The sequence below is a fragment of the Scyliorhinus torazame genome, chromosome 1 (genome assembly GCF_047496885.1).
Source record: "Scyliorhinus torazame isolate Kashiwa2021f chromosome 1, sScyTor2.1, whole genome shotgun sequence".
In the NCBI taxonomy this organism is placed as follows: Eukaryota; Metazoa; Chordata; class Chondrichthyes; order Carcharhiniformes; family Scyliorhinidae; genus Scyliorhinus; species Scyliorhinus torazame.
The window spans coordinates 291362822-291386468 of NC_092707.1; the positions used below are offsets into that span (position 1 = coordinate 291362822).

Consider the following 23647-nt stretch of genomic DNA (forward strand, 5'->3'; position numbering starts at 1 on the left):
TCATCCCTGGAATCAATCTCATGAATCTCTTCTGCACCGTCTCTAATTCTTCGAAGTGCAGCACCCAGAACTGGACACAGTATTAAAGCTGAGGTCAAACTAATGTCTTACAGAAGTTCAAAAAAAGCCTTTGCACTCTATTTTCTTTTTAAATTCATTTACGAGATGTGGGCATTGCTGCATCAGTATTGGAGGCAGTGAATGTTTATGGATGGGGGGCTGCATTGTCCTGGATAGTGTTGAGCTTCTTGAGTGTTATCAGCACTGTATTCGTCCAGGCAAGTGGAGAGCATTCCTTCACACTTTTGACTAGTGCCTTGTAGATGTTGGATATGCTTTGGGAAGTCAGAAGGTGAGTTACTTGCCACAGGAATCCTAGCCTCGGACCTCTTGTGTAGCTAGAGTATTTATACGGCTAGTCCAGTTCAGTTTCTGGTCAATGGGAATGCCCAGGATGTTGAGAATGAGGGATTCAGGGTTGGTGATGCCATTGGATGTTAAGAGGTGATGGTTAGATTCTCTCCTGTTGGAGATGGTCAGTGCCTAGCACTTGTATGGCACGCATGTTACTTACCAGTGATCAGCTCAAGCCTGAGTATTGTCCAGGTCTTCCTGCATGTGCACATGGACCATTTCAGTACCTGCAGAGCTGCAAATGGTGCTGTACATTGTGCAATCATCAGCGAATATCCCCAATTCTGAAGTTATAATGGAAGGAAGGTCATTGATAAAGCAGTTGAAGATGGTTAGGCCTAGGACACTACCCTGAGTAACACCTGCAGTAATATCTGGAACAGAGATGATTAGGCGGCATGGTGGCACAGTGGTTAGCACTGCTGCCTCACAGCGCCAGGACTTCGGGTTCAATTCAAGCCTTGGGTGACGGTCTGTGTGGAGTTTGCACGTTCTCCCCTAATCTGTGTGTGTTTCTTCCGGGTGCTCTGGTTTCCTTCCACAGTTCAAGGATATGCAGATTAGGTGGATTGGCCTTGCTAAATTGCCCCTTACTGTCCAAAGATGTGCAGGTTAGGCGGGGCTACAGGGCTAGAGCGGGGGAGTGTGTCTAGGTAGGGTGCTCTTTGGGAGGGCCGGTGCAGACTCGATGGGCTGAATGTTCTTCTTCTGCAGTATAGGGATTCCATGAATTCTATGGATTACCCTCAATAACTGCAACCGTCTTCCTTTTCTAGATATGACTCCAACCAATGGAGAGATTTCCCCTGATTCCCATTGACTTAATTTGCTAGGGAGTCTAATGCCATACTCGATCAAATGCTGCCTTGAGGTCAAGGGCAATCATTCTCGCCTCACTCCTGGAGTTCTCCTCTTTTGTCCATTTTTGGACCAAGATTGTAATGAAATCAGGATCCGAGTGACCCTGGCGGAATCCACATTATAGGAGGGATGTGATTGCACTGGAAAGGGTGCAGAGGATATTTACCAGGATGCTGCCTGTTCTGGAGAGTCTTGGCTATGAAGAGAGATTTGGTAGACTGGAGTTATTTTCCTTTGAGCAGATGAGACAGGGGGACATGACAGAGATGTATAAAATTATGAGGGGTATGGATAGAGTGGACAGGAAGAAACATATCCCCTTGGTGGAGGGATCAATGATGAGGGGGCATTGATTTAAGGTAGGAGGTTTAGAGTGGATGTGAAGAGAAACCTGTTCATCCAGAGAGCGCCTGAAAGGATGGTAAAGTCGGAGACCCTCAAAACATTTAAGAAGTTGGGCGCATATTGGCGCAGTCGTTAGAATTGCTGTCTCATGGCGCCGAGGTCTCAGGTTCGATTCCGGCTCTGGGTCATTGTTCGTGTGAAGTTTACACATTCTCCGTGTGTTTGCGTGGTTTTCGCCCCACAACCCAAAGGGGCATCTTGACAAATACATGAATAGGATGGGAATAGAGGGATACGGACCCCAGAAGTGTTGAAAATTTTAGTTTAGACGGGCAGCATGGTCGGCGCAGGCTTGGAGGGCCAAAGGGCCTGTTCCTGTGCTGTACTTTTCTTTGTTCTTTGTGCAGTCTAAGTGGATTGGCCATGCTAAAATTGCTCCTTAATTGGAAAAAATGAACTGGGGACTCTAAATTTATTTTAAAAAACAATAACATTTAAAAAGTATTTAGATGTGCACTTGCAATGCCAAAGCATACAAGGCCATGGGCCAAGTGCTGGAAAATGGGATTTGAGTAGTTAGGTGGATATTTTTGACCAGTGCAGACGCGATTAGCCGAAGGGCCTTTTCGGTGCTGTAGCCATCTATGACTCTATGACAATACCTCTGTGCCACCGCCTTCCCCTAATACTGGTCATGGTTTATTATAGTTATCAGCTTTCACATGCCTTCATCTGAGGGATCAGACCTATTTTGTGCAGTTTGAGGCATGAACCCATAATCTATCACATTTACACCATTGGAGTGGCCCAACCCTGTACTAGTCTCCTTAGAGGTTTAGGGGCGGCACGGTGGCACAGAGATTAGCACTGCTGTCTCACAGCACCATGGACCCAGGTTCAATTCCAGCTTTGGGTGTCTATCTGTGTGAAATTTGTACATCACCCCGTGTCTGCATGGGTTTCCTCGGGTGCCACATTTTCCTCCAGTCTAAAGATGTGCGGGTTAGGTGAATTGGTCATGCAAGATTGCCCCTTAGTGTCCAAAAGGTTAGCTGGGGTTACTGGATTATGGGGATAGGGTGGGGGCGTGGATTTAGGTAGGGTGCTCTTTCAAACGATCGGTGCAGACTCGATGGGCCGAATGTCGTGCTGCGCTATAGTGATTCTGTGATTCTACATCAACACACACCATGTTATTCTTCCAAAATCTGTTCATGACATTTTGCAGTTCTTCATCCCTCAATCCATGCCATATCTATTTATTTCTGTTTCTCTCATCATCTTTTTACCATAGTGTTATGGGCCAGGGTTTAGAGAACCTCAAAGTGTATCATGGAGTTCACCTGACCCACAACTTTTAATAGATTGTGGTATGGGGAGCACACGGCCCACTCTACAGGTGTGGTACAGCAGAAATGGAAAAGTATTTTTTAAAGCAAAACAATGTTTATTCAATGAACTCAAGTTAACAGTGAACATCTTAGCAACCATTAATTCAAATACAACCCCCAAAGACTACAACACAAAGTAATCCTTTAAGCTTTCCTTTTAACATCCATACAACTTAAAAACAAAACCTTTAACAGAAGCACTTCAGGTTAAAGTCACTACTGAAAACATTTATAATTCTGAATTCACCAAATGATCAAGAGATAGTCTTTTCATGGCAGAGAGATCAACAGTGCACCTGCTCTGTCTGGCTTCAGCTCCAACACTGAAAACGAAACTAAAACACACCCTGCAGCAAACAAAAGTAAAAAGCTGACAGACAGCCCAGCTCCATCCACTCTGACATCACACCCATTTCTTAAAGGTACTCTCACTGCAGATATTTATATACACACCCATTTATAAACACCCATTTCTTAAAGGTACTCTCACATGACATTAGTGTAAAATTTGTTATGTACTTTATTGTTTTCTACATGGTGTGGGAAATACACAGGGTGCAGTTAAACTGGTGATTGGTCAACACTTTGACAAGTTTGATTAGCTGGTCCTGAAAAGGCAGATGTTGAATACTTGCTTCAAAATAAGTCTGATTGGAATCAAGGCTTTCCAAAGTTATAATCATATTTGATGTATCTTAATATAAATTTGCACTATGAGGTGCAAAGTTGCATTTATTCATGAATGCTTTCCAGGTTGAGGCCAAGATAAAAACAAACCTGGAGCTTTGGCAGAGTTTAGATTCTCGCGGAAACTTGTATCGATGGACTCTTTAGTATTATTCATGTTGCCCCAATATTGCACAGAACAACTGCCCAAACAAGTACTCAGTAAAGTACAATAGAGGGTATGGCATGAATTCCTATGTGGATTGCAAGGTAATTGCAAGTGATTACAATGACACTTGAAGTTGATTTACACAAGTATGTTGATTATGCTGAGAGACTCAATTAGGTGACAGTCAGTTAATCTGACCTTTGTTGTTCACATGACCACAATGCTAAATGTAATCACAGAGATGAGAGAATTTGTGAATGAATGTCTCCATTCTCAAGGAGACTACACGAACAGAAACCTATGACATCCATCTGGGATCTGCCATCTGCCGGGTGTAAATCCTGGAATTACCTCCCTTATAACATTGTGGGTATACTTACACCTCATGGACTAACAACGGTTCAAAAAGGCAGCTCACCACCACCACCACCTCAAAGGCAACTAGGGAAGAGCAGGCAAGAAATGTGAGCCTAGCCAGTGAAGCCCAAATCCTGTAAATTAATTTTTTTAAAGTCCTCTAGCTGTACAGGATTCTCCTAAAATAATAATCTTTATTGTCACAAGTAGGCTTACATTAACACTGCAATGAAGTTACCCTAGTCGCCACATTCCGGCGCCAGTTCGGGTACACTGAGGGCGAATTCAGAATATCCAAATTACCTAACAGCACGTCTTTCAGGACTTGTGGAGGAAACCGGAGCACCCGGAGGAAACCCATGCAGACAAAGGGAGAATGTGCAGACTCCACACAGACAGTGACCCAAGCTGGGAATTGAAACTGGAACCCTGGAGCTGTGAAGCAACTGTGCTACCCACTGTGCTAACGTGCTGCCAATAAATGGAGTTTTGTTTCCCTTCTTTGTTACATTACTGATGAAGGTGGATTTAGTACCTGCTAGCAGCCAAAATCCAAATTGAACTCCACATACGTAAGATGCTGTTCCTCTCTCGTTCAAATCAGCCATTGTCACCCTTGTACTGCACCCGTTTTATTATTCTATCGACATTGACGGCGCCTTATACACTGAGATCAAAATGAGATTTCTTCCTTTGCAACTGTAGTTTTAGAGGGAATGTATAATTTAAAATCCTTTTATCATTGTAGGTTGCTGTTGAGGATCGGATCAAGCAGTTACAAGAAGCATATCGGGATTTTGGTCCTTCATCACAACACTTTCTCTCCAGTAAGTTGGACTTGCAGAAACTTACCGCTTTCATTTTGTTAATGTTGCAGAGTGTTTTACAATTTTATGTGTGCACGCAGGTAAGTGTAAAAGTAAAAGACACCTGGTCTGCAGTTCAAGTGAAACATTATTATTTGTGATACTAGATTATCAGTAAAGTGATGATTCTATAATCTCAGCAAAACACGCAGATTTTTAAAAATTGTTTACATCCAGATTTTAAAATACTTCGGCTGTTAATTGTGGCCTATCCATCTGTCTGGCATGCTTTTGTTCTGATCCTGTACTTTCATTTCTATAGCTTCCGTCCAATTGCCTTGGCAAAGAGCTGTATCACACAACAATAAAGTGCCATATTACATCAAGTAAGTTTTCTTACTTATATTCATACTGAGGAATAGCAATACTTGTACTTCCCCATGGAATAAAGTTTTAAAACGCTAGAAAATTCAAACAGCTGTTCTCGAGGGGTCCAAGTGACACAACTAAGAACGTGCAATTATTGGGTTCCTGAGCATTTGGATAAGGAGGTGCCAGAAATCTGTGGTGATCTGAGAGTTTGGTAATGGGAGGAGGAACCACAGGCAAAAAGTAATACTTTTCAAAATTCTAAATGCAATTTGAGTTTTCTTTTTGGAGATGAACCACTTTCTTAAGTTCTGGCTTGTAGTTCTAACATCATTGATAGATTTTGAAAACTGTTGTTTTGTGTAATAGAATGGCATTCAATATAGTGCAGGTTGAACAGACCTTTCCCTGGAAATGATGAAACATGTGTCAAAGGCTACATTATATCTGGGCTTTGATATTAAAGGGTGTGCTAAACCTGATAACAGGTGAAAAAACAGAAAAAGCAACTACAGATGGCTGTCCAATTGACCAAATTGCCTGTCTGGCCAGCGGAAAGGAGCTGACACGGTGGAGTTGGGACGAACCAGATGGCTTTGATAGACTGAGGTTAGATGGGCACAGAAGGGACAGGGAAAGAGATAGCGTGAGTAGTGGGGAGGTACTGACTTGACATTTGAGGACTGACTGTGTGGGTTAGGAGGGGGGGGGGGGGGGGGGGGGGGCGTGGTTGATAGCTCAGGCAAAGGGATGACATAATATAGGGGAAGGGGAGAGACAGTTGGACAGCATGGGGGCAGGAGATAGGCAGACACAGCGGGTTCAATTTTACGACCACTCCCACCAGTGAGATTTTCCAGTCCCGCTGAAAGCAATATTCTTTTGAACAGCTTACCATATTTTCTGGCCCCACTCTCACTGCGGAGGATTGTAAAATTCAGCGTGGCAATCCACCTACCTTGCACATCTTTGTGTTGTGGGGGTGAAAACCACGTAGACACAGGGAGAATGTGCAAACTCCACACGGACAGTGACCCAGGGCCGGGATTCAAACCCGGGTCCACAGCGCTGTAGGCAGCAGTGCCAGCCACTGTGCTGCCCTTAAATTACCATAGGTATAAATGTTTATTTTGCACAGAAATCTAACCAGAATACTGAGGGAAGCAAGGGAGGAATTTGCTGAGGCCTTGACTGACATCTTTGTATCCTCATTGGCTACAGGTGAGATCCCAGAGTACTGGAGAATAGCTAATGTGGTACCACTGTTTAAGAAAGGTAGCAGGGATAATCCAGGAAACTATAGGTCGGTAAGCCTCACGTCGGTAGTAGGTAAATTAATGGAGAGAATTGTCAGGGACAGTGTTTATACCCATTTAGAAACAAATGGACTCATTAACGATAGACAGCATGGGTTTGTGAAGGGGTGGTCGTGCCTCACTAACTTCATCAAGTTTTTTGAGGAGGTGACAAAGATGATTGATATGGGGAGGGCGGTGGATGTTGTTTATGTGGACTTTAGTAAAGCCTTTGACAAAGTGCCTCATGGAAGACTGGTACAAATGGTGAAGTCACAAGGGATCAGAGGTGAGGTGGTAAGCTGGATACAGAATAGGGGCTTTTCACAGTAACTTCATTGCAGCGTTAATGTAAGCCTACTTGTGACAATAAAGGTTATTTATTTTATATTTAACTGGCTCAGTCACGGAAGGCAAAGGGTAACAGTAGAAGGGTGTTTTTCTGAATGGAAGGTTGTGACGAGTGCTGTTCCACAGGGATCTGTGTTGGGGCCTCTTTTGTTTGTAGTATACATTAACGATTTGGAGTAAAATGTAGCTGGTCTGATTAGTAAGTTTGTGGATCACACTAAGGTTGGTAGAGTGGCAGATAGGATACAACAGGACATAGAGACTTGGGGCAGATGGAGTTTAATCCAGACAAATGTGAGATAATGCATTTTGGTAGGTCTAACGTAGAGTTGGAAATATATCGTAAATGGCGAAGCTCTTTGGAAAAAAGGAAGTCATAGAGATCTGGGCATGCAGGTCCACAGATCTTTGAAAGTGGCAACACAAGTGAACAAGGTAGTCAAGAAAGCATACGTGTTAAGAGTGGCAAGTCATGCTACAGTTGTATAGAACCTTGGTAAGGCCACACTTGGAATATTGTGCTTAATTCTGGTTGCCACACTACCAGAAGAATCTGGAGGCTTTGGAGAGGGTGCAGAGGAGGTTTACCAGGATGGTGCCTGGTCTGGAGGGTTTTAGCTATCCGAAGAGGCCGAAAAGACACTAGACTGTTTTCATTAGAATGACGAAGGTTGATAGGTGACCTGATAGAGGTCTACAAGATTCTGAGAGGCATGGATAGAATGGATGGGCAGGCACTGTTTCCCAGGGTGGAGGGGTTAGTCACCAGGGGGCATAGGTTTAGAGGAGACGTGCAAGGCATGTTTTTTATGCAGAGGATGATGAGTGCCTGGAACGTGTTTCCAGGGGAGGTTGTGGAAGCAGATGCATTAACTATGTTCAAAAGGCATCTCGACAATTACATGGATAGGATGGGTATAGAGGGATACGGCACAAGGAGGTGTTGAGGGTTTTGGCCAAGTGTGGTATCATGACCGGTACAGGCTTGGAGGACCGAAGGGCCTGTTCCTGTGCTGTATTGGTCTTTGTTGTTTGACTGGAAAATAAATTTGAAGAGATTAGTCAACCGTGGATCACAGTACTTAACCAGTAAAAGCATAAAAGACATCTGTTAAAGCAAGATGATAATCTCTCAAATGGCAAATGTACTAAAATGCTTGTTCCCTTGAATAAAAGTGTATCTCAAAATAAAAATGGGACAGCATGTTCAGTTAATACTACTGTTTATCATCGCAGTTCAACAGTAAATTGGAAAGTTGTCATGATGATCAAAAATTGGTTGTCCTTTCCACATAACTTGCATTACTGTTGTGAACATGCAGACTCAATAATGTCTCAAACAAAAGGCTGTGATTAGAGGAAGTATATAGCTTCTCTCTTGCCTTTTTGTTCCAGCCTTCTGTTTTTTTAATGACAGCTTTTGAGTTAATGAAATTATCCTAAAGGACTTTCTTTTTATTGGACTGTACCTTAACATTAGCAAGAAATGAGAAGGCATTGTGTGGGGCCACCATCGCGCAGAGTGAAGGAATAGAAAGCTTCTGCTTAAGAAGATTATGATGTAAAATTGTGTTAGGGCCTGTGTGAATGGCTTGGAGCAGCAATAAAGTGACCATTTGGAAGAGTTCTGGCATTTTGTCAATTCTGATGATTTCAAAGCAGACCTGTCGCTATACCCTGCTGGGTAAGTAGTTTCTTTTGCTCAATTCTCTCTTTACTGTGCATTGCCAGCACCATCCTGCAAGGAAAAATCACTTGTCGTCAGCTGGAAAATCCAACTGGGCAATAACTGGTTTCTACAGGATTAATGGGTTACACCTGTTTTTCACTGAAATAACTGGAGATTATAACCGCATGCCAACTAAAATCCATAATTGTCCAGTTTGATTTAACAGGAGAATTTGAATCTTGGTGGAGCCAGTTGACTTCTTTGCTGGTTCAGCTGTATATAACTGGAATGCACAATGGGAAACCTGTTCTGATTCCACTTGTCCAGCTGACTTCAGCTGCAACCATTTGAATCTTACTGGAACCAATTGACTTCTGTTGGAACAAGTTTACAGGCAAACTGCTTAAGAGTTCTTGTTTATTTCCTTTGTTCACCTTTTTTTTTGGTCCATGGATCCATAATCGGATGTGCACTTAAGCAGAAGACTCATTTGAAACTGCCTGCTTGCCCCAGGACACTGTGTTCCCAGGTTGAACCTTGGCTATAGGTGAATCTTAGGAACCGGTTTTGCAGGAAGTTGGTGTCATTGGTTAACTGGCAACCGATGGGTTGACCAGGGATAGTGTTCTGTCTGACAACGATCAGTGATTGATTCCTGCGTGATGTTTTCTGAGAGAATTGAGCAGAAGTGTTTAGACCATGGAAGGAGAAGGAACACGCTCTCCTGCTTACTGAAGTGAAGAACTGCTTTATTGTTCAGAAAGCAGTGAATGCCTGGCACATCCTTTCCTGTGAACTTGGGATGATGCTGAGTCTGCAGAGAAGATAAACAACTCTGCTGGAGAAAACCGTCTCAAGCCTAGGAGGAAGAAGTATCAAAAGGAAAGCTGAACTTCGGAGACACAGTAACTAGAAATCATCCCAGTGCATCAAAGATCTTTATCCTTTTATTTTAAGAATATTTTCTTTACCTTTCCGACCAGACATTTCCCCTCGCGTGTGTGTGTATGTACAGAGTGGGGGTAGTTAGGGAGGGGTTGGGAAAAGGTATTGGATAGCCCGTTACATTTTCTGTCAGTTTGCTTATGATACTGTACATAATAAAAGGATACTTGTGTTAAAGTTACAGACCTGGTGGCTGCAGTTTATTGGGCTCAGCCAAGAACCTTAGGTATTTTAAATAAAATCTAATTTTACCTTTTTTTGCGACTCTGGGTCAAGTGGGACTGGAATTGACAGCGCACTAGCCCAGGGTGTCGTGACTTAGTTTGGCAGCTGATGGGATGTTTGGAATGGTAGACAGTGATGACATGAGGTACAGTATATATTAAGGAGACACTAGATCTTTAAATCTTTAAAAGCGTAACAGAATGACTCTAGAAGTCTTTCTTTAGGTGGAGGATTTGTCTTTGTTTTTTTTGTCTTTGGTAAAACCTTTGTGGGCATCAATTAAGAAGATGAGTTGTAAAAGTGGCACATGTAACTGTATATCTAGATGTATACTAGGTGTATAAAGTGCATAGATCATTCAGACGGCACAGTGGCACAATGATTAGCACTGCTGCCTCACAGCGCCAGGGACCTGGTTTCAATTCCCACCTTAGGTGACTGTCTGTATGGAGTTTGCACTTTCTCTGCGTGGATTTCCTCTGGGTACTCCGGTCTCCTCCCATAGTCCAAAGATGTGCAGGTTAAGTGGATTGGACATGCTAAATTGCCCTTATCGTGTAGGGTGGTCTGTCAAAGGTCAGTGTAGACTCGATGGGCCAAATAGCCTCTTTCTGTACTGTCGGGGTTCTATGATCGAAGGTGGCAAGACAGATGGAGAAAGCCATTAATAAACATATGGGCGGAGGAGACAGGAAACATGATTGGACAGAGAATCAGTTTTGACACGGGAATTATGCTAGCCGCTGGTTTCATGTCAAATCGCAATTCTTCAGTGCCTCGACAGCAGTGTCAATGCATACCACTCTGCATGTACAGTAAACACCCATGGTATATCATTAGCGGGCCAGACCCAATATTCTCCGAGGCCTCCGCGATTCTCCGCCTCCACCAGGGCAAATTGCCGACGGCAAGGTTAATTTGTGCTTTTAAAAATAGTGAAACTGGTCCGTGACTGCTGAGGGAGAGGGGGTACGGGAAGTGTCCAACATTGCCATAGTTTGCTGACAGTCGTGCCGCTGGCTTCTGCCAGGGCCGGAGGGAGTAGCGGGGGGTGGCCAGGAGGTGGGCCGGAGTGGACGGGCACGGAACACCATTGCCGCAGCCTGCAAGCCATGCAGCTGCACATGCCACTGACTGCCCACTCTGATCTTTGGGCTACGGGTCGTATGAGTGTCCACCCTAGGCCACCCCCCTAGGTGCCCTCTGGTCCCAGCCAATCCGTCAGCGGGATATACACACTCCAGCGCAACCAGTGCCATCTTGTTGGCTGGGATGGTGTGTGTGGCGAGTGAAGTGTGTATATGCGGTGACATAGTGGTATTGTCACTGGACTAGTAATCCAGAGACCCAGGATAATGATCTGGGGACCCGGGTTCAAATCCCACCCTGACAGTTGGTGGAATTTAAACTCCATAAAATATCTGGAATTAGAAGTCTAATCATGACCTTTAAACCATTGTTGATTATCGTTACAAACCCATCTGGTTCACTAATTCCTTTAGGGAAGGAAATCAGCCATCTCTACCTGGTCTGGCCTACATATGACTCCAGACCCACAGCAATGTGGTTAACTCTTAAATACCCTCTGACATGGCCTAGCAAGCCACTCAGTTGTATTCAACTGCTACGAAAACACAAAAAAGGAATGAAACCGGACAGACATCCCGGCATCGAACCAGGCACTGGAAACAACAAAGGCAAACCCAGCCCTGCTGTTCTGCAAAGTTCTTCTCACTAACATATGGGGCCTTGTGCCAAAATTGGGAGAGCTGTCTCATAGACTAGTTAAGCAACAGCCTGATATAGTCATACTCACAGAATCATACCTTACAGACAAAGTCCCAGAGACCGCTATCACCATTCCTGGGAATATCCTGTCTCACCGACAGGACAGGCCCAGCAGAGGTGGTGGTACAGTGTTATACAGTCGGGAGGTTGCCTTGGGAATCATCAAATCGACTCTGGACCCCATGAAGTCTCATGGCTTCAGGTTAAACATGGGCAATGAAACTACTTGCTGATTACCACGTATTGGCCACCATCAGCTGATGAATCAGTACTCCTCCATGTTGAACACCACTTGGCGGAAGCACTTAGGGTGGCAAGGGTGCAGAAAATGCTCTAGGTGGGGGACTTCAATGCCCATCAACAAAAATGGCTCAGTAGTACCATCACAGCCCGGGTTGGCCAGGTCCTAAAGGACATAGCTGCTAGACTGGGACTGCAGCAGGTGGTGAGGGAACCAGCAAGAGGAAAAAACATACTTGACCTCATCCTCACCAACCTGCCTGCTGCAGATGCATCTGTCCATGACAGTATCAGTAGAAGTGACCGTCGCACAGTCCTTGTGGAGGCAAAGTCCTGTCTTCACATTGAGGATACTCCATCAGATCATTCTCACAATCCTCAAGAAGAAACGCTCAATGAAACATCAGTTACCATAAAGGCCACTGACTCAAATAACTTTGAGAATGACTCAAATTATCCACACACAAGTCATTGAGCGCAACAAGAACAACAAAAACCACAAGAAGCACAACAGAAACAAGAACAACAGCAACAACAAAAACAACAAGAAGCACAAAAACTACAAGCACAACAAAAACTACAGGCACAACAACAAAAACTGCAAGAACAACAAGAAGCATAACAAAGACAACAGCAACAACAAGCATGACAAAAGCAACAAGAAAAACAACAAAACCAACAAAGACAGAAACAACAAGCACGACAAAAACAACAAAGACCGAAACAACAGAAACAACAACAATGAAACAACAACTTGTACGACATGGTACAACTCTGCATATGAAAGACAATGCAACAGCACACTCCAAAACAATGACAAGAGTACAAATATACCATGGCATGACAACAAATCTCACAAATTCACATTTGCTCCACATCAAAAACAAGCAAACCAGCTTTCAAGAAAGATAACATACAGAATCAATACCACAAACACAGGAAAAAGTCAGAGTCTGACGACAAAGGTGACATACAGAATCAATACCGCAAGCACAGGAAAAAGTCCAGGTCAGACGACAAAGATGTAACACAGAATCGCTACCACAAGCAAAGGAAAAAAAAAATCAAAATCAGACAACAAAATGATTCGACCATTTGAACACCTCATGATGACTTTTTGGTTACTTAAACACAAGAACACTGACGACATTCACAAAGAAATGACAACATCAACATCACCTTCAACAACAGAAGAAGAAAGCAACTCAACCGAATAAATTCATAAAGTTTGGACTCATAAATGTTTTATTAAGATTGGACTCATAAATATTAATTGGTTTTGCATGATCATCAATTTCATCACAACTTGTACACATCATCATTTATCTACCTGTTTCAAGCAAATGAGGAAAAAAAACTGAAAGACTAAATGTATTAACATTTGACTGATTAACTCGTTGATTTTGTGTAATGCATTTGCAAACTATTCCATTATGTTTGTTCAATTTTCTTTACAACATACAGAAAATATGTAACAAGAAAAAAAGAGAGATGTAGTGATCTCTGTATGTGCATGTACATAAGGGGTTAATGTGCAATCAGTAGCACCAGATGATCACTCGAGGGCCGGATCAACAGGGGTATAAAGGCAACCACATTGGGTCTCTCTCTCTCTCTCTCTCTCTTTCGGGTGCACTGTGACCAGGACAGGAGTATCAGATTAGCTCAGATGGTTAGTGTAGTTATGCATAGTTACTGTAGTTAGATCTTGTTAACCTTATCACTAGTTAAGGTTAATGTTAAAGTAAAGAACTCACGCAATTATTGTATAGTTACTCAATAAACCTTTTGTTACTACTGGACGAGTTTGAGTCTTCTTCATCGAGATTCAGACAACCTCATCAGTAACTAAGGTTTGAGTAACACATATTACACTCCGTAGTGTATCAAAACACACAAAGAAGTGTAATAAAAGATAATACAGGAGCGTAATAAAAGATGGTACCCGGTCTGGTGGCTTTAAAAGAACTAGTTAGATTAGGTTAGACAAAAAGAGAAGAAAATTCAAACCAGATATTCGACTGTGGAAGACTTTGCAGAATATGGATCTTCGATGACTAACTGATTCGATGGAACTCGTTGGAGCTCCATGGCAGCTGGAAACAACCGGTAATTTAAGTTATAACTGGAAATTTTTGAACAGATATTCCAAATATTTATCGTAGCTAATGATTTGAGCACGGCCTCTGACGCAACGAAAATAGCGCTGCTACTTTCAACAGCAGGGCATGAAGCTAGAGAAATCTATAATTGCTTTAATTACTTTGAAGGTGAAGCCAACACCAAATTAGAAGTAATACTCAAAAGATTTGAAGAACACTGTAAAAGTCAGTCTGGTGAGATGCTGGAAAGATTTAACGTTTGTCATAGGTGCCAGAGAAATGGAGAGCCCATCACTAATTTTATTACAGACCTCAAGTTAATAGCACAAGGCTGTAATTTTGCTGATTTCAGAGACTCCATGATAATGGATCAATTAATTTCTGGACTATCTGATAAATATTTGAGGGAAGAACTTTCACAAAAAAAGTATCTAACTCTAGAAATCGCTTTTCAGAAATGCCTTGCTTATGAACAAAAACAAAATCAATACTTTGAGTCTTTACAAACAAAGAGCGCATTTGCAGTCTGAGAAGTCTGCATATGCGCACTTCCCTAAAAGATGCAACCGCAAAATAGTGTTTTGCGCATGCGCGAGAAGCCATGCATGCGCAGTTGCGAAAAGAGTGCACAGTAAAGGAAACTCGAATTGCGCATGCGCAATCGATTCCTACGCATGACGTCACGAGCAGCATGATGTCAGAAGACCCGGACCACGCCCACTTAAAGGGGAAATGCCCGAAAATTGAAAAAAAGAGTTTTAAAGCTACAGAACCCAATTTCTTTACCTCGAAAGACAGAACAATGCCTGAACTTCTACCAGCAGTTGAAAATAACCTCCGCAGCACCCTGGAACAAGCAGTTTGCACCACCCAAAATGAAGAGTACAATGACAAATTCGAAACCAAAGAAGATGATTTGTTCATTGAACAGGAAGAGCACAATGACAAATCCAAAACCAAAGAAGATGATTTGTTCATTGAACATGAAGAGCACAATAGCAAATGCAAAACAAAAAGAGTTGATTTGTATATTGCAGAATACTACTCCGACATGGCTGAGTTCTTCAGATATGATCATAGCATCAGCAACACGGTTGAAAAGCTCAATACGAATTTACTCATGCTAGATGAATCCAATACCATGATGGAATGGCAGATCGTTGAAACATTGGATGACAGCAACCTGTCAATCAGCCAAGAAGAAAAAGACGCCACACAGAGAGCACAGAACGACTCTGTTGAGAAAGCACAGATCGACTCCAAAGAGAGAACATTGCACGACTCCACACAGAGAGCGATGAAAGACCCCACAGAGAGAGCGACGCAAGCCTCCACAGAGAGTTCGTTGACAGACTCCAGAATGGAAGCAATTAAAGACTCCAGAGCGACAACCGTGCACGAACAAGGCCATGAAGGTCTATCCACCTTATCTGAGCAACCAGAAGCAGACCATGAAAGTCTACCAAGCTCACGTGAACATCAAAAAGTCTATGAAAGTCTACCCAGCACACATGAACGATAAGAAGACAATGAATGTCTACCTACTGTATGTGAGAATAGTTTTTTCGAAGGTTTAAAACGTACCTTGATTTACAAGATATTTGATGCTGCATTGTGTCTGCAGGCTGATTTACATGATATTTCTGAGCAGTGTTTAGACCCACCAAGTTAGGGTAACTTCAAGAAGTTATAGTGTAAAAAGGTTAACCTTAATAGGATCCAATGTAGAGCACATCAAATGCAAAATTTAAAGTTTCTTTCCTCATCGAAGTGTCACCATTAAATTGATCTAAACTCTTAAAAGAGGAGCCTCAGTTTAATTTCTCATCGGAAAGATGGCACCTGCCATAATCTAACACTCTCTCAGTACTGCATTGAAATGACAGTCTCGATAATGGGCGGGATTCTCCGTTCCTGCGGCTAAGTGCCGGCTCGCACGGAGAATCCACGGGAGGTTCATGTCAAAAAAATCGGCACGAACCCCTCACCAATTCCGGTACCGGTGAGGGGCTAGCACTAGGGCAGCGTGAAACGCCCGTGGATCGCGTCGAGAACACACAGGTACCGGGATGCCCATGCGCATGGCAGACGACCTGCACCAGTCGCGCCGTACAACATGGCACCGGCCGTGTGCGTAACCTGACCCGCTGACCGAGACACCACAGCCTACCCCCAAGAGTCCCCCCAGCCCTGTCAGATACCCTCCGGCCAGAGGCACGGATTCCAGTCGAGTGTGGCGGCCCTGGACATCGTCCTAAGCAGGCACACTGGCTCAGACCATACGTGCCCAGCGGCACCGGAAACTTGGTTTGAGTTTCCATCCAATGGCAACAAATCACATAGGCCTATCACTGGGCAGAGTTATTGTTGAAACATAGCCATCTTTTAAAGTCTTGCATTTGTAACAAGGTGAAAACTTGTAATGTTTGACTCTGTAAATAAATGCAAGGCTGAATTCTGGATTATAGCAATGATGAACCTTTATAAAACTCTGATTTGGCCTTCACTTGAGTATTGTGTCCAACCCCCTACTTTAGGGAGAATGTGAAGGTTTCAAAGAAGGTGCAGAAAAGATTTACAAGCACGCTTCCCGTGATGAGGGCCTTCATATGGCTAGATCGGAGAAGCTAGTTCTTGTTACAGAAGGCGGTTGAGAGGAGATTTGATAGAAGTGTTCAAATCAGGAGGAGTCTCGACATAGTTGATCGAGAGAGAAAATGTTCCAGTTGGCAAAAGGATCAAGAACCAGAGGACACCAAATTAATGGTTGGGAATAGAACCAATGCCCAAATTATGCTACCAATGGCTTTGATTTAGAATATGCTGCCTGAGAGTGTGGGAGAGATAGATACAATTGGGACTGGTGAAAAGGAATTGGATAAGCCCCTACCAAGGAAGGAAATGCCAAGCTGTGGGGAAAGGGTATGGGAGTGGAATTATCGGAGCCAGAGTCATAGAGAATAGAAGCAGGCTCTTCAGCCCACCATGTTTATGCCGACCATCACATATCAATCTGTTCTAATTCCATTTTCCAGCACTTGGTCCAAAGCCTACTATGCCTTGGTGATTTAATTGCTCATCCAGATGCTTAAATGTTGCGAGAGTACCTGCCTCCACCACCTCTCAGGCAGCGTGTTCCATATTCCCACCACCCTCTGGGTGACTAAATGTTTCCTCAGGTCCCCTCTAAACTACTTACCCATCACCTTAAAACCTATATCGTCTGGTCTTAGACATGTCTGCCATGGGAAAAAGATTCTTATGATCTAACCTATCTGTGCCTCCCATAATTTTGTATACCTCTATCATGCCCCCTCTCAGCCTCCTCTACTACAGGGAAAACAAACCCAGCCTATCTAGTCTCTCCTCATAGCTGAAATCTTCCATCCCAGGCAACATCCTGGTGAATCTCGTCTGCACCCCCTATAGTGCAATCACATCCTGGAGTATGGAGACTAGAAATTCACACAATATTCCATCTGTGGCCTAATCAATGTTTTATAAAGTTGCACCAAGACCTCCCTGCTCCTATATTCTATGCCCCGCCTAATTAAAGCCAAGCATTTCATATGCCGCCTTCACCATCTTAGCTGGCACCTCATAATAATAATATTTATTGTCACAAGTAGGTTTACATCAACACTGCAATGAAGTTACTGTGAAATGCCCCTAGTCCCCTAGTCGCCACATTCCGGCACCTGCTCGGGTACACAGAGAGAGAATTCAGAATATCCAATTCACCTTACAGCACGTCTTTTATGACTTGTGGGAAGAAACCGGAGCACCCGAGAAAACCCACGCAGACACGGGGAGAACGTGCAGACTCCACACAGTGACCCAAGCCGGGAATCGAACCTGGAACCCTGGAGCTGTGAAACAACAGTGCTACCCACTGTGCTACCGTTCTGGGATCCAGGGACTTGTACACCAAGGTCACTGTGTTCCTCAAAGCTCTCTCAGGGACTCCCATTCATTTTGTACATCCAACCCTTATTAGACCTCCCAAAATGCATCAACTCATACTTAGCAGGATTAAATTCCATCTGCTATTGCTTTGCCAAATTTACCAGCTGATCAATATCCATCTGTAGCGACTTCCGGTGACGGCGGGCGGGAGGCGGCCGCACAATGGAGGGCACCCGGTCGGCAACGGCATTTTCGGGGCTTTAAGCCCGGTCCCAGGGTCCGCGGAGGCGGCAGAAGAAGGGAGAAGGCACGGAGGAGGCACAGTGAAGACACAGGAGGAATAAGGGCACAGAGAAAAATGTCGAGGGTGAGCAAAAAAAGGCCGAAAAAAACCAGCTAGAGGTCCGTCGGGGAGAGGTCACCGCGGGGTCACCAGGAAAAATGGAGGCTGGAGCACCAGGGTAGGCCGCACTGCTTACGGCTGAAGAAATAACTAAGGTGATGGCTGCGGAATTTGAAAAGCAGTTGGCGCAGATTGCGAAATGCATAGAGACGGTGAGGAAGGAGATGAGGGAGGTTTTGAGTGTGCTGGTGGAGGAGGCGGTTTCCCCGGTGAGGACGGAGGTGGCGAGCGCAGTGGCTGAGGTGCGAGAGCAAGGGGAGGCGCTGAAGGAAGTGGAGGAGACGTTACTGCAGCACGGTGATCAACTTGCCTCGATGGGGAAAGAGATGCGGAAGGTTATGGATACTAACAAGGATCTGCGAGGAAAAATGGAAGACCTGGAAAACAGATCCAGGCGACAGAATTTGAGGATTGTGGGGCTGCCCGAAGGAGTTGAAGGACCGAAGCCGACTGAGTACTTTGCCGCGATGCTGGCAAAACTATTGGGGGAGGGGGAGGACCCCTCCCGATATGAACTGGATCGGGCTCATCGGTCGTGGAGTCCTATACCAAAGGGGAGTGAGCCGTCAAGGGCAGTGACTCTGTGCTTCCGTAGGTACAGGGTGAAGGAGAAGGTCCTGAGCTGGGCCAAGCAGAAGCGGGTGGTGCAGTGGGCTGGAGCTGGTATACGTGTATACCAGGACTTTACGGTGGAGCTGGCAAGGAGGCGGGCTGCCTTCAACCGGGTGAAGAGGGAACTGTACATTAGCAAGGTGCGGTGCAGCATTGGATATCCAGCGAAGCTGAGGGTGACTTACAAGCTCAGGGACTTTTATTTTGGAATGGCGGAAGCAGCGGAGGAGTTTGCAAAAGCAGAAGGACTGTGGCAGAACTGACAAATTGAGGAATGGCCATGTGCCGATGTAACCTCATGACTGTATTTTCTTCTTTTTTGTATCACTGCGCGCGGGTGTAGAGGTTAAAGGAGCCAAGGTGGCATATATTTGGACAAGGGAAGGGACGGGACTTTCACTCGAAATGAGAGTTTTTTGGGGTGTAGGTGGATATGTGGGTTTTGTGTGCTAAAAGGGGATCTTTGAGCTTTCCTAGGGCTGGGCAAGTGGGAAAGGGACCCGGGCGGGGGCCTCCACGCTGGCCGGTTTAAGCCGGCCAGTGAACGGGAGTGAGGTGGGGGGAGGGGCTGCGGCCATCGGAGCCTGGCAGAACAGGGTCCGAGTGGTCTAGCCGGGGTGGAAAGTTGGGGGGAAGGAACCGAGTTTGGGAGGAGGAGTTTTACAAGAGGCAGTGGACAGGAGGAGCTGGAGACCTGCAGTGGGGGGGGAGCTGTGTAAGATTAAGGATGACTACGGGTAATCCCTGATTCCTTTTTGCCATTTGTTTATGTAAACATGCGAGATGAGGTTTGGGTGTTGGTGGGTAGATGGGATCGTTGTTATTATGGGGACTGACATATCTTGCTGATTATTGTTTATTGTTGATGGATGTAAATGTGGGAGAAAATGTGAAAAAGGAGAATAAATTTAAAAAAAAAAAAAAAATATCCATCTGTAGCCTAAGATTATCCTCCTCACTGTCAACAACACCACTAATTTTTGTGTAATCTGCAAACTTGCGAATTATACCTTCTGCATTCATATCTAAGCCATTAATGTATATAATGAACAGCAAGGGTCTCAGCACCAATCCCTGTGGTAAGCTGCTTCCAATCACAAAAGCAACTCTCCACCATCATACTTTGCTTCCTATTAACAAGCCAATTTTGGATCCAATTTGCCAACTTGCCTTGGGTTCCATGGGCTCTAACCTTTTGGACCAGCCTTCCATGTGGAACCTTGTCAAAGGCCTTACTGAAGTCCAAGTAAACCACATCAACTGCACTATCCTCATCAATATATTTAGTTACCTTTTTTAAAAAAAACTCAATTAAATTAGTTAGACAGGATCTCCCACCAACAAATCTGTGCTGACTATTCCTGCCTTTCCCAGTGTTGATTAATAATGTCCCTCAGATGTTTTTCCAATAATTTCCCTACCACTCACATTAGACGAACTGGCCTGTAATTACTTGGCTTATCCCTGCTCCTGTTCTTGAATAAAGGGACCATATTAGCTATCCTCCAGTCATCTGATACTTCACCTATGGTCAGTGAAGATTTAAATATCTCCATCGGAGCCTCAGCAATCTCCTCCCTTACCTTCCATAGAGCCTGAGATACTTCTCATCGGGCCCTGGGGATTTATAATAATCTTTATTAGTGTCACAAGTAGGCTTACATTCACACTACAATGAAGTTACACCGGGTCCCTGGTGCTGTGAAGCAACACTGCTAACCACTGTGCTACCCTTGTGCACCTTTACGCCTGCTAAAACATCTAATACCTCGTCTTATTAATCTTAACGTGCTCCAGAACTTCACCGTCCCAACTGATATTTCCAGCTACCATGCCTTTCTCCTCAGCGAATACAGATGAAAATTATTCATTTAAGATCTCACCCACGTCCTCTGGCTCCATGCACAGATTGCCCCTTTGGTCTCTAATGGACCCCATTCTTTTCCTGGTCATCCTCTTGCACTTAATATACTTATATAGTGCCTTGCGGTTTTCCTTAAGCCTATCTGCCAATGATATTTCATGGGCCCTCTTTGCTCTCCTAATTTCCTTTTTAAGCACCCCCTACATTCTCTGTACTCCTGAAGGGCCTCCCCCATTTTTAGTGCTCCATACGTAACATATTCTTCCTTTTTCCCCTTATCAAACCCTCGATATACCTTGTCATCCAGGATTCCCTGGACTTGCCACCCTTGCCCTTCACTTTTAGAGGAAGACATTGGCCCTGAACTCTCACTATTTCACTTTTAAAAGACTCCCACTTTACAATGTAGATTTGCCTACAAGTTGCTGCTCCCAGTCTACGTTTACAGATCCTGTGACATAAGAACATAAGAACTGGGAGCAGGAGTAGGCCATCTGGCCCCTCGAGCCTGCTCCACCATTCAATGAGATCATGGCTGATCTTTTGTGGACTCAGCTCCACGTTCCGGCCCGAACACCATAACCCTTATTCCCTTTATTCTTCAAAAAACTATCTATCTTTATCTTAAAAACATTTAATGAAGGAGCCTCTACTGCTTCACTGGGCAAGGAATTCCATAGATTCACAACCCTTTGGGTGAAGAAGTTCCTCCTAAACTCAGTCCTAAATCTACTTCCCCTTATTTTGAGGCTATGCCCCCTAGTTGTGCTTTCACCCGCCAGTGGAAACAACCTGCCCGCATCTATCCTATCTATTCCCTTCATAATTTTATATGTTTCTATAAGATCTCCCCTCATCCTTCTAAATTCCAACGAGTACAGTCCCAACCTGCTCCTCGTAATCCAACCCCTTCAGCTCTACGATTAACCTAGTGAATCTCCTCTGCACACCCTCCAGTGCCAGTACGTCCTTTCTCAAGGAAGGAGACCAAAACTGAACACAATACTCCAGGTGTGGCCTCACTAACACCTTATACAATTGCAGCATAACCTCCCTAGTCTTAAACTCCATCCCTCTAGCAATGAAGGACAAAATTCTATTTGCTTTCTTTTTTTTTTAATTAAATATTTTATTGAAAATTTTTGGTCAACCAACACAGTACATTGTGCATCCTTTACACAATATTATAACAACACAAATAACAATGACCTATTTTATAAACAAAAAAAAAAAAAATGAATAAATAATAAATAACAAAAATGAAAACTAGCCCTAATTGGCAACTGCCTTGTCACAAGTAACACTCGCCAAAAATATAATTTAACAGTCCAATATATAATTATCTGTAGCAACGACCTATACATACTATACAGTATATATTAACAACCCTGAGAGTCCTTCTGGTTCCTCCTCTCTTCCCCCCCCCCCCCCCCCCCCCCCCCCCCCCCGCCCGATCCTGGGCTGCTGCTGCTGCCTTCTTTTTCCCATTCCGTCTATCTTTCTGCGAGGTATTCGACGAACGGTTGCCACCGCCTGGTGAACCCTTGAGCCGACCCCCTTAGGACGAACTTAATCCGCTCTAGCTTTATAAACCCCGCCATGTCATTTATCCAGGTCTCCACCCCCGGGGGCTTGGCTTCTTTCCACATTAGCAATATCCTGCGCCGGGCTACTAGGGACGCAAAGGCCAAAACATCAGCCTCTCTCGCCTCCTGCACTCCCGGCTCTTGTGCAACCCCAAATATAGCCAACCCCCAGCTTGGTTCGACCCGGACTCCTACTACTTTTGAAAGCACCTTTGTCAACCCCATCCAAAACCTCTGTAGTGCCGGGCATGACCAAAACATATGGGTATGATTCGCTGGGCTTCTCGAGCACCTCGCACACCTATCCTCCACCCCAAAAAATTTACTGAGCCGTGCTGCAGTCATATGTGCCCTGTATAATACCTTAAACTGAATCAGGCTTAGCCTGGCACACGAGGACGACGAGTTTACCCTGCTTAGGGCATCTGCCCACAGCCCCATCTCGATCTCCTCCCCCAGCTCTTCTTCCCATTTCCCTTTTAGTTCATCTACCATAGTCTCCCCTTCGTCCCTCATTTCCCTATATATATCTGACACCTTACCATCCCCCACCCATGTCTTTGAGATCACTCTGTCCTGCACCTCTTGTGTCGGGAGCTGCGGGAATTCCCTCACCTGTTGCCTCGCAAAAGCCCTCAGTTGCATATACCTGAATGCATTCCCTTGGGGCAACCCATATTTCTCGGTCAGCGCTCCCAGACTCGCGAACTTCCCATCCACAAACAGATCTTTCAGTTGCGTTATTCCTGCTCTTTGCCACACTCCATATCCCCCAACCATTCCCCCCGGGGCAAACCTATGGTTGTTTCTTATCGGGGACCCCCTCAAGGCTCCAGTCTTTCCCCTATGCCGTCTCCACTGTCCCCAAATCTTCAGTGTAGCCACCACCACCGGGCTTGTGGTGTAGTTCCTCGGTGAGAACGGCAATGGGGCTGTCACCATAGCCTGTAGGCTAGTCCCCCTACAGGACGCCCTCTCTAATCTCTTCCACGCCGCTCCCTCCTCCTCTCCCATCCACTTACTCACCATTGAAATATTAGCGGCCCAATAATACTCACTTAGGCTTGGTAGTGCCAGCACCCCCCTATCCCTGCTACGCTGTAAGAATCCCTTCCTCACTCTCGGGGTCTTCCCGGCCCACACAAAACCCATGATGCTCTTTTCAATCCTTTTAAAAAAAGCCTTCGTGATCACCACCGGGAGGCACTGAAACACAAAGAGGAATCTCGGGAGGACCACCATCTTAACCGCCTGCACCCTCCCTGCCATTGACAGGGATACCA

The 23647-nt window shown here is 44.7% G+C and overlaps 1 protein-coding gene across 5 annotated transcripts in view; it reads left to right on the forward strand.

The window, feature by feature from the left end:
• utrn (utrophin) overlaps positions 1-23647 on the forward strand; it is a 770758-nt gene that overhangs the window by 616633 nt on the left and 130478 nt on the right. For all 5 annotated transcript variants that reach the window (XM_072507465.1, XM_072507476.1, XM_072507484.1 and 2 more), the window contains 2 exons: positions 4952-5030; positions 5332-5395. In XM_072507465.1, coding sequence (XP_072363566.1) covers positions 4952-5030; positions 5332-5395 — 143 coding nt within the window. The remainder of the gene's footprint in view (positions 1-4951; positions 5031-5331; positions 5396-23647) is intronic.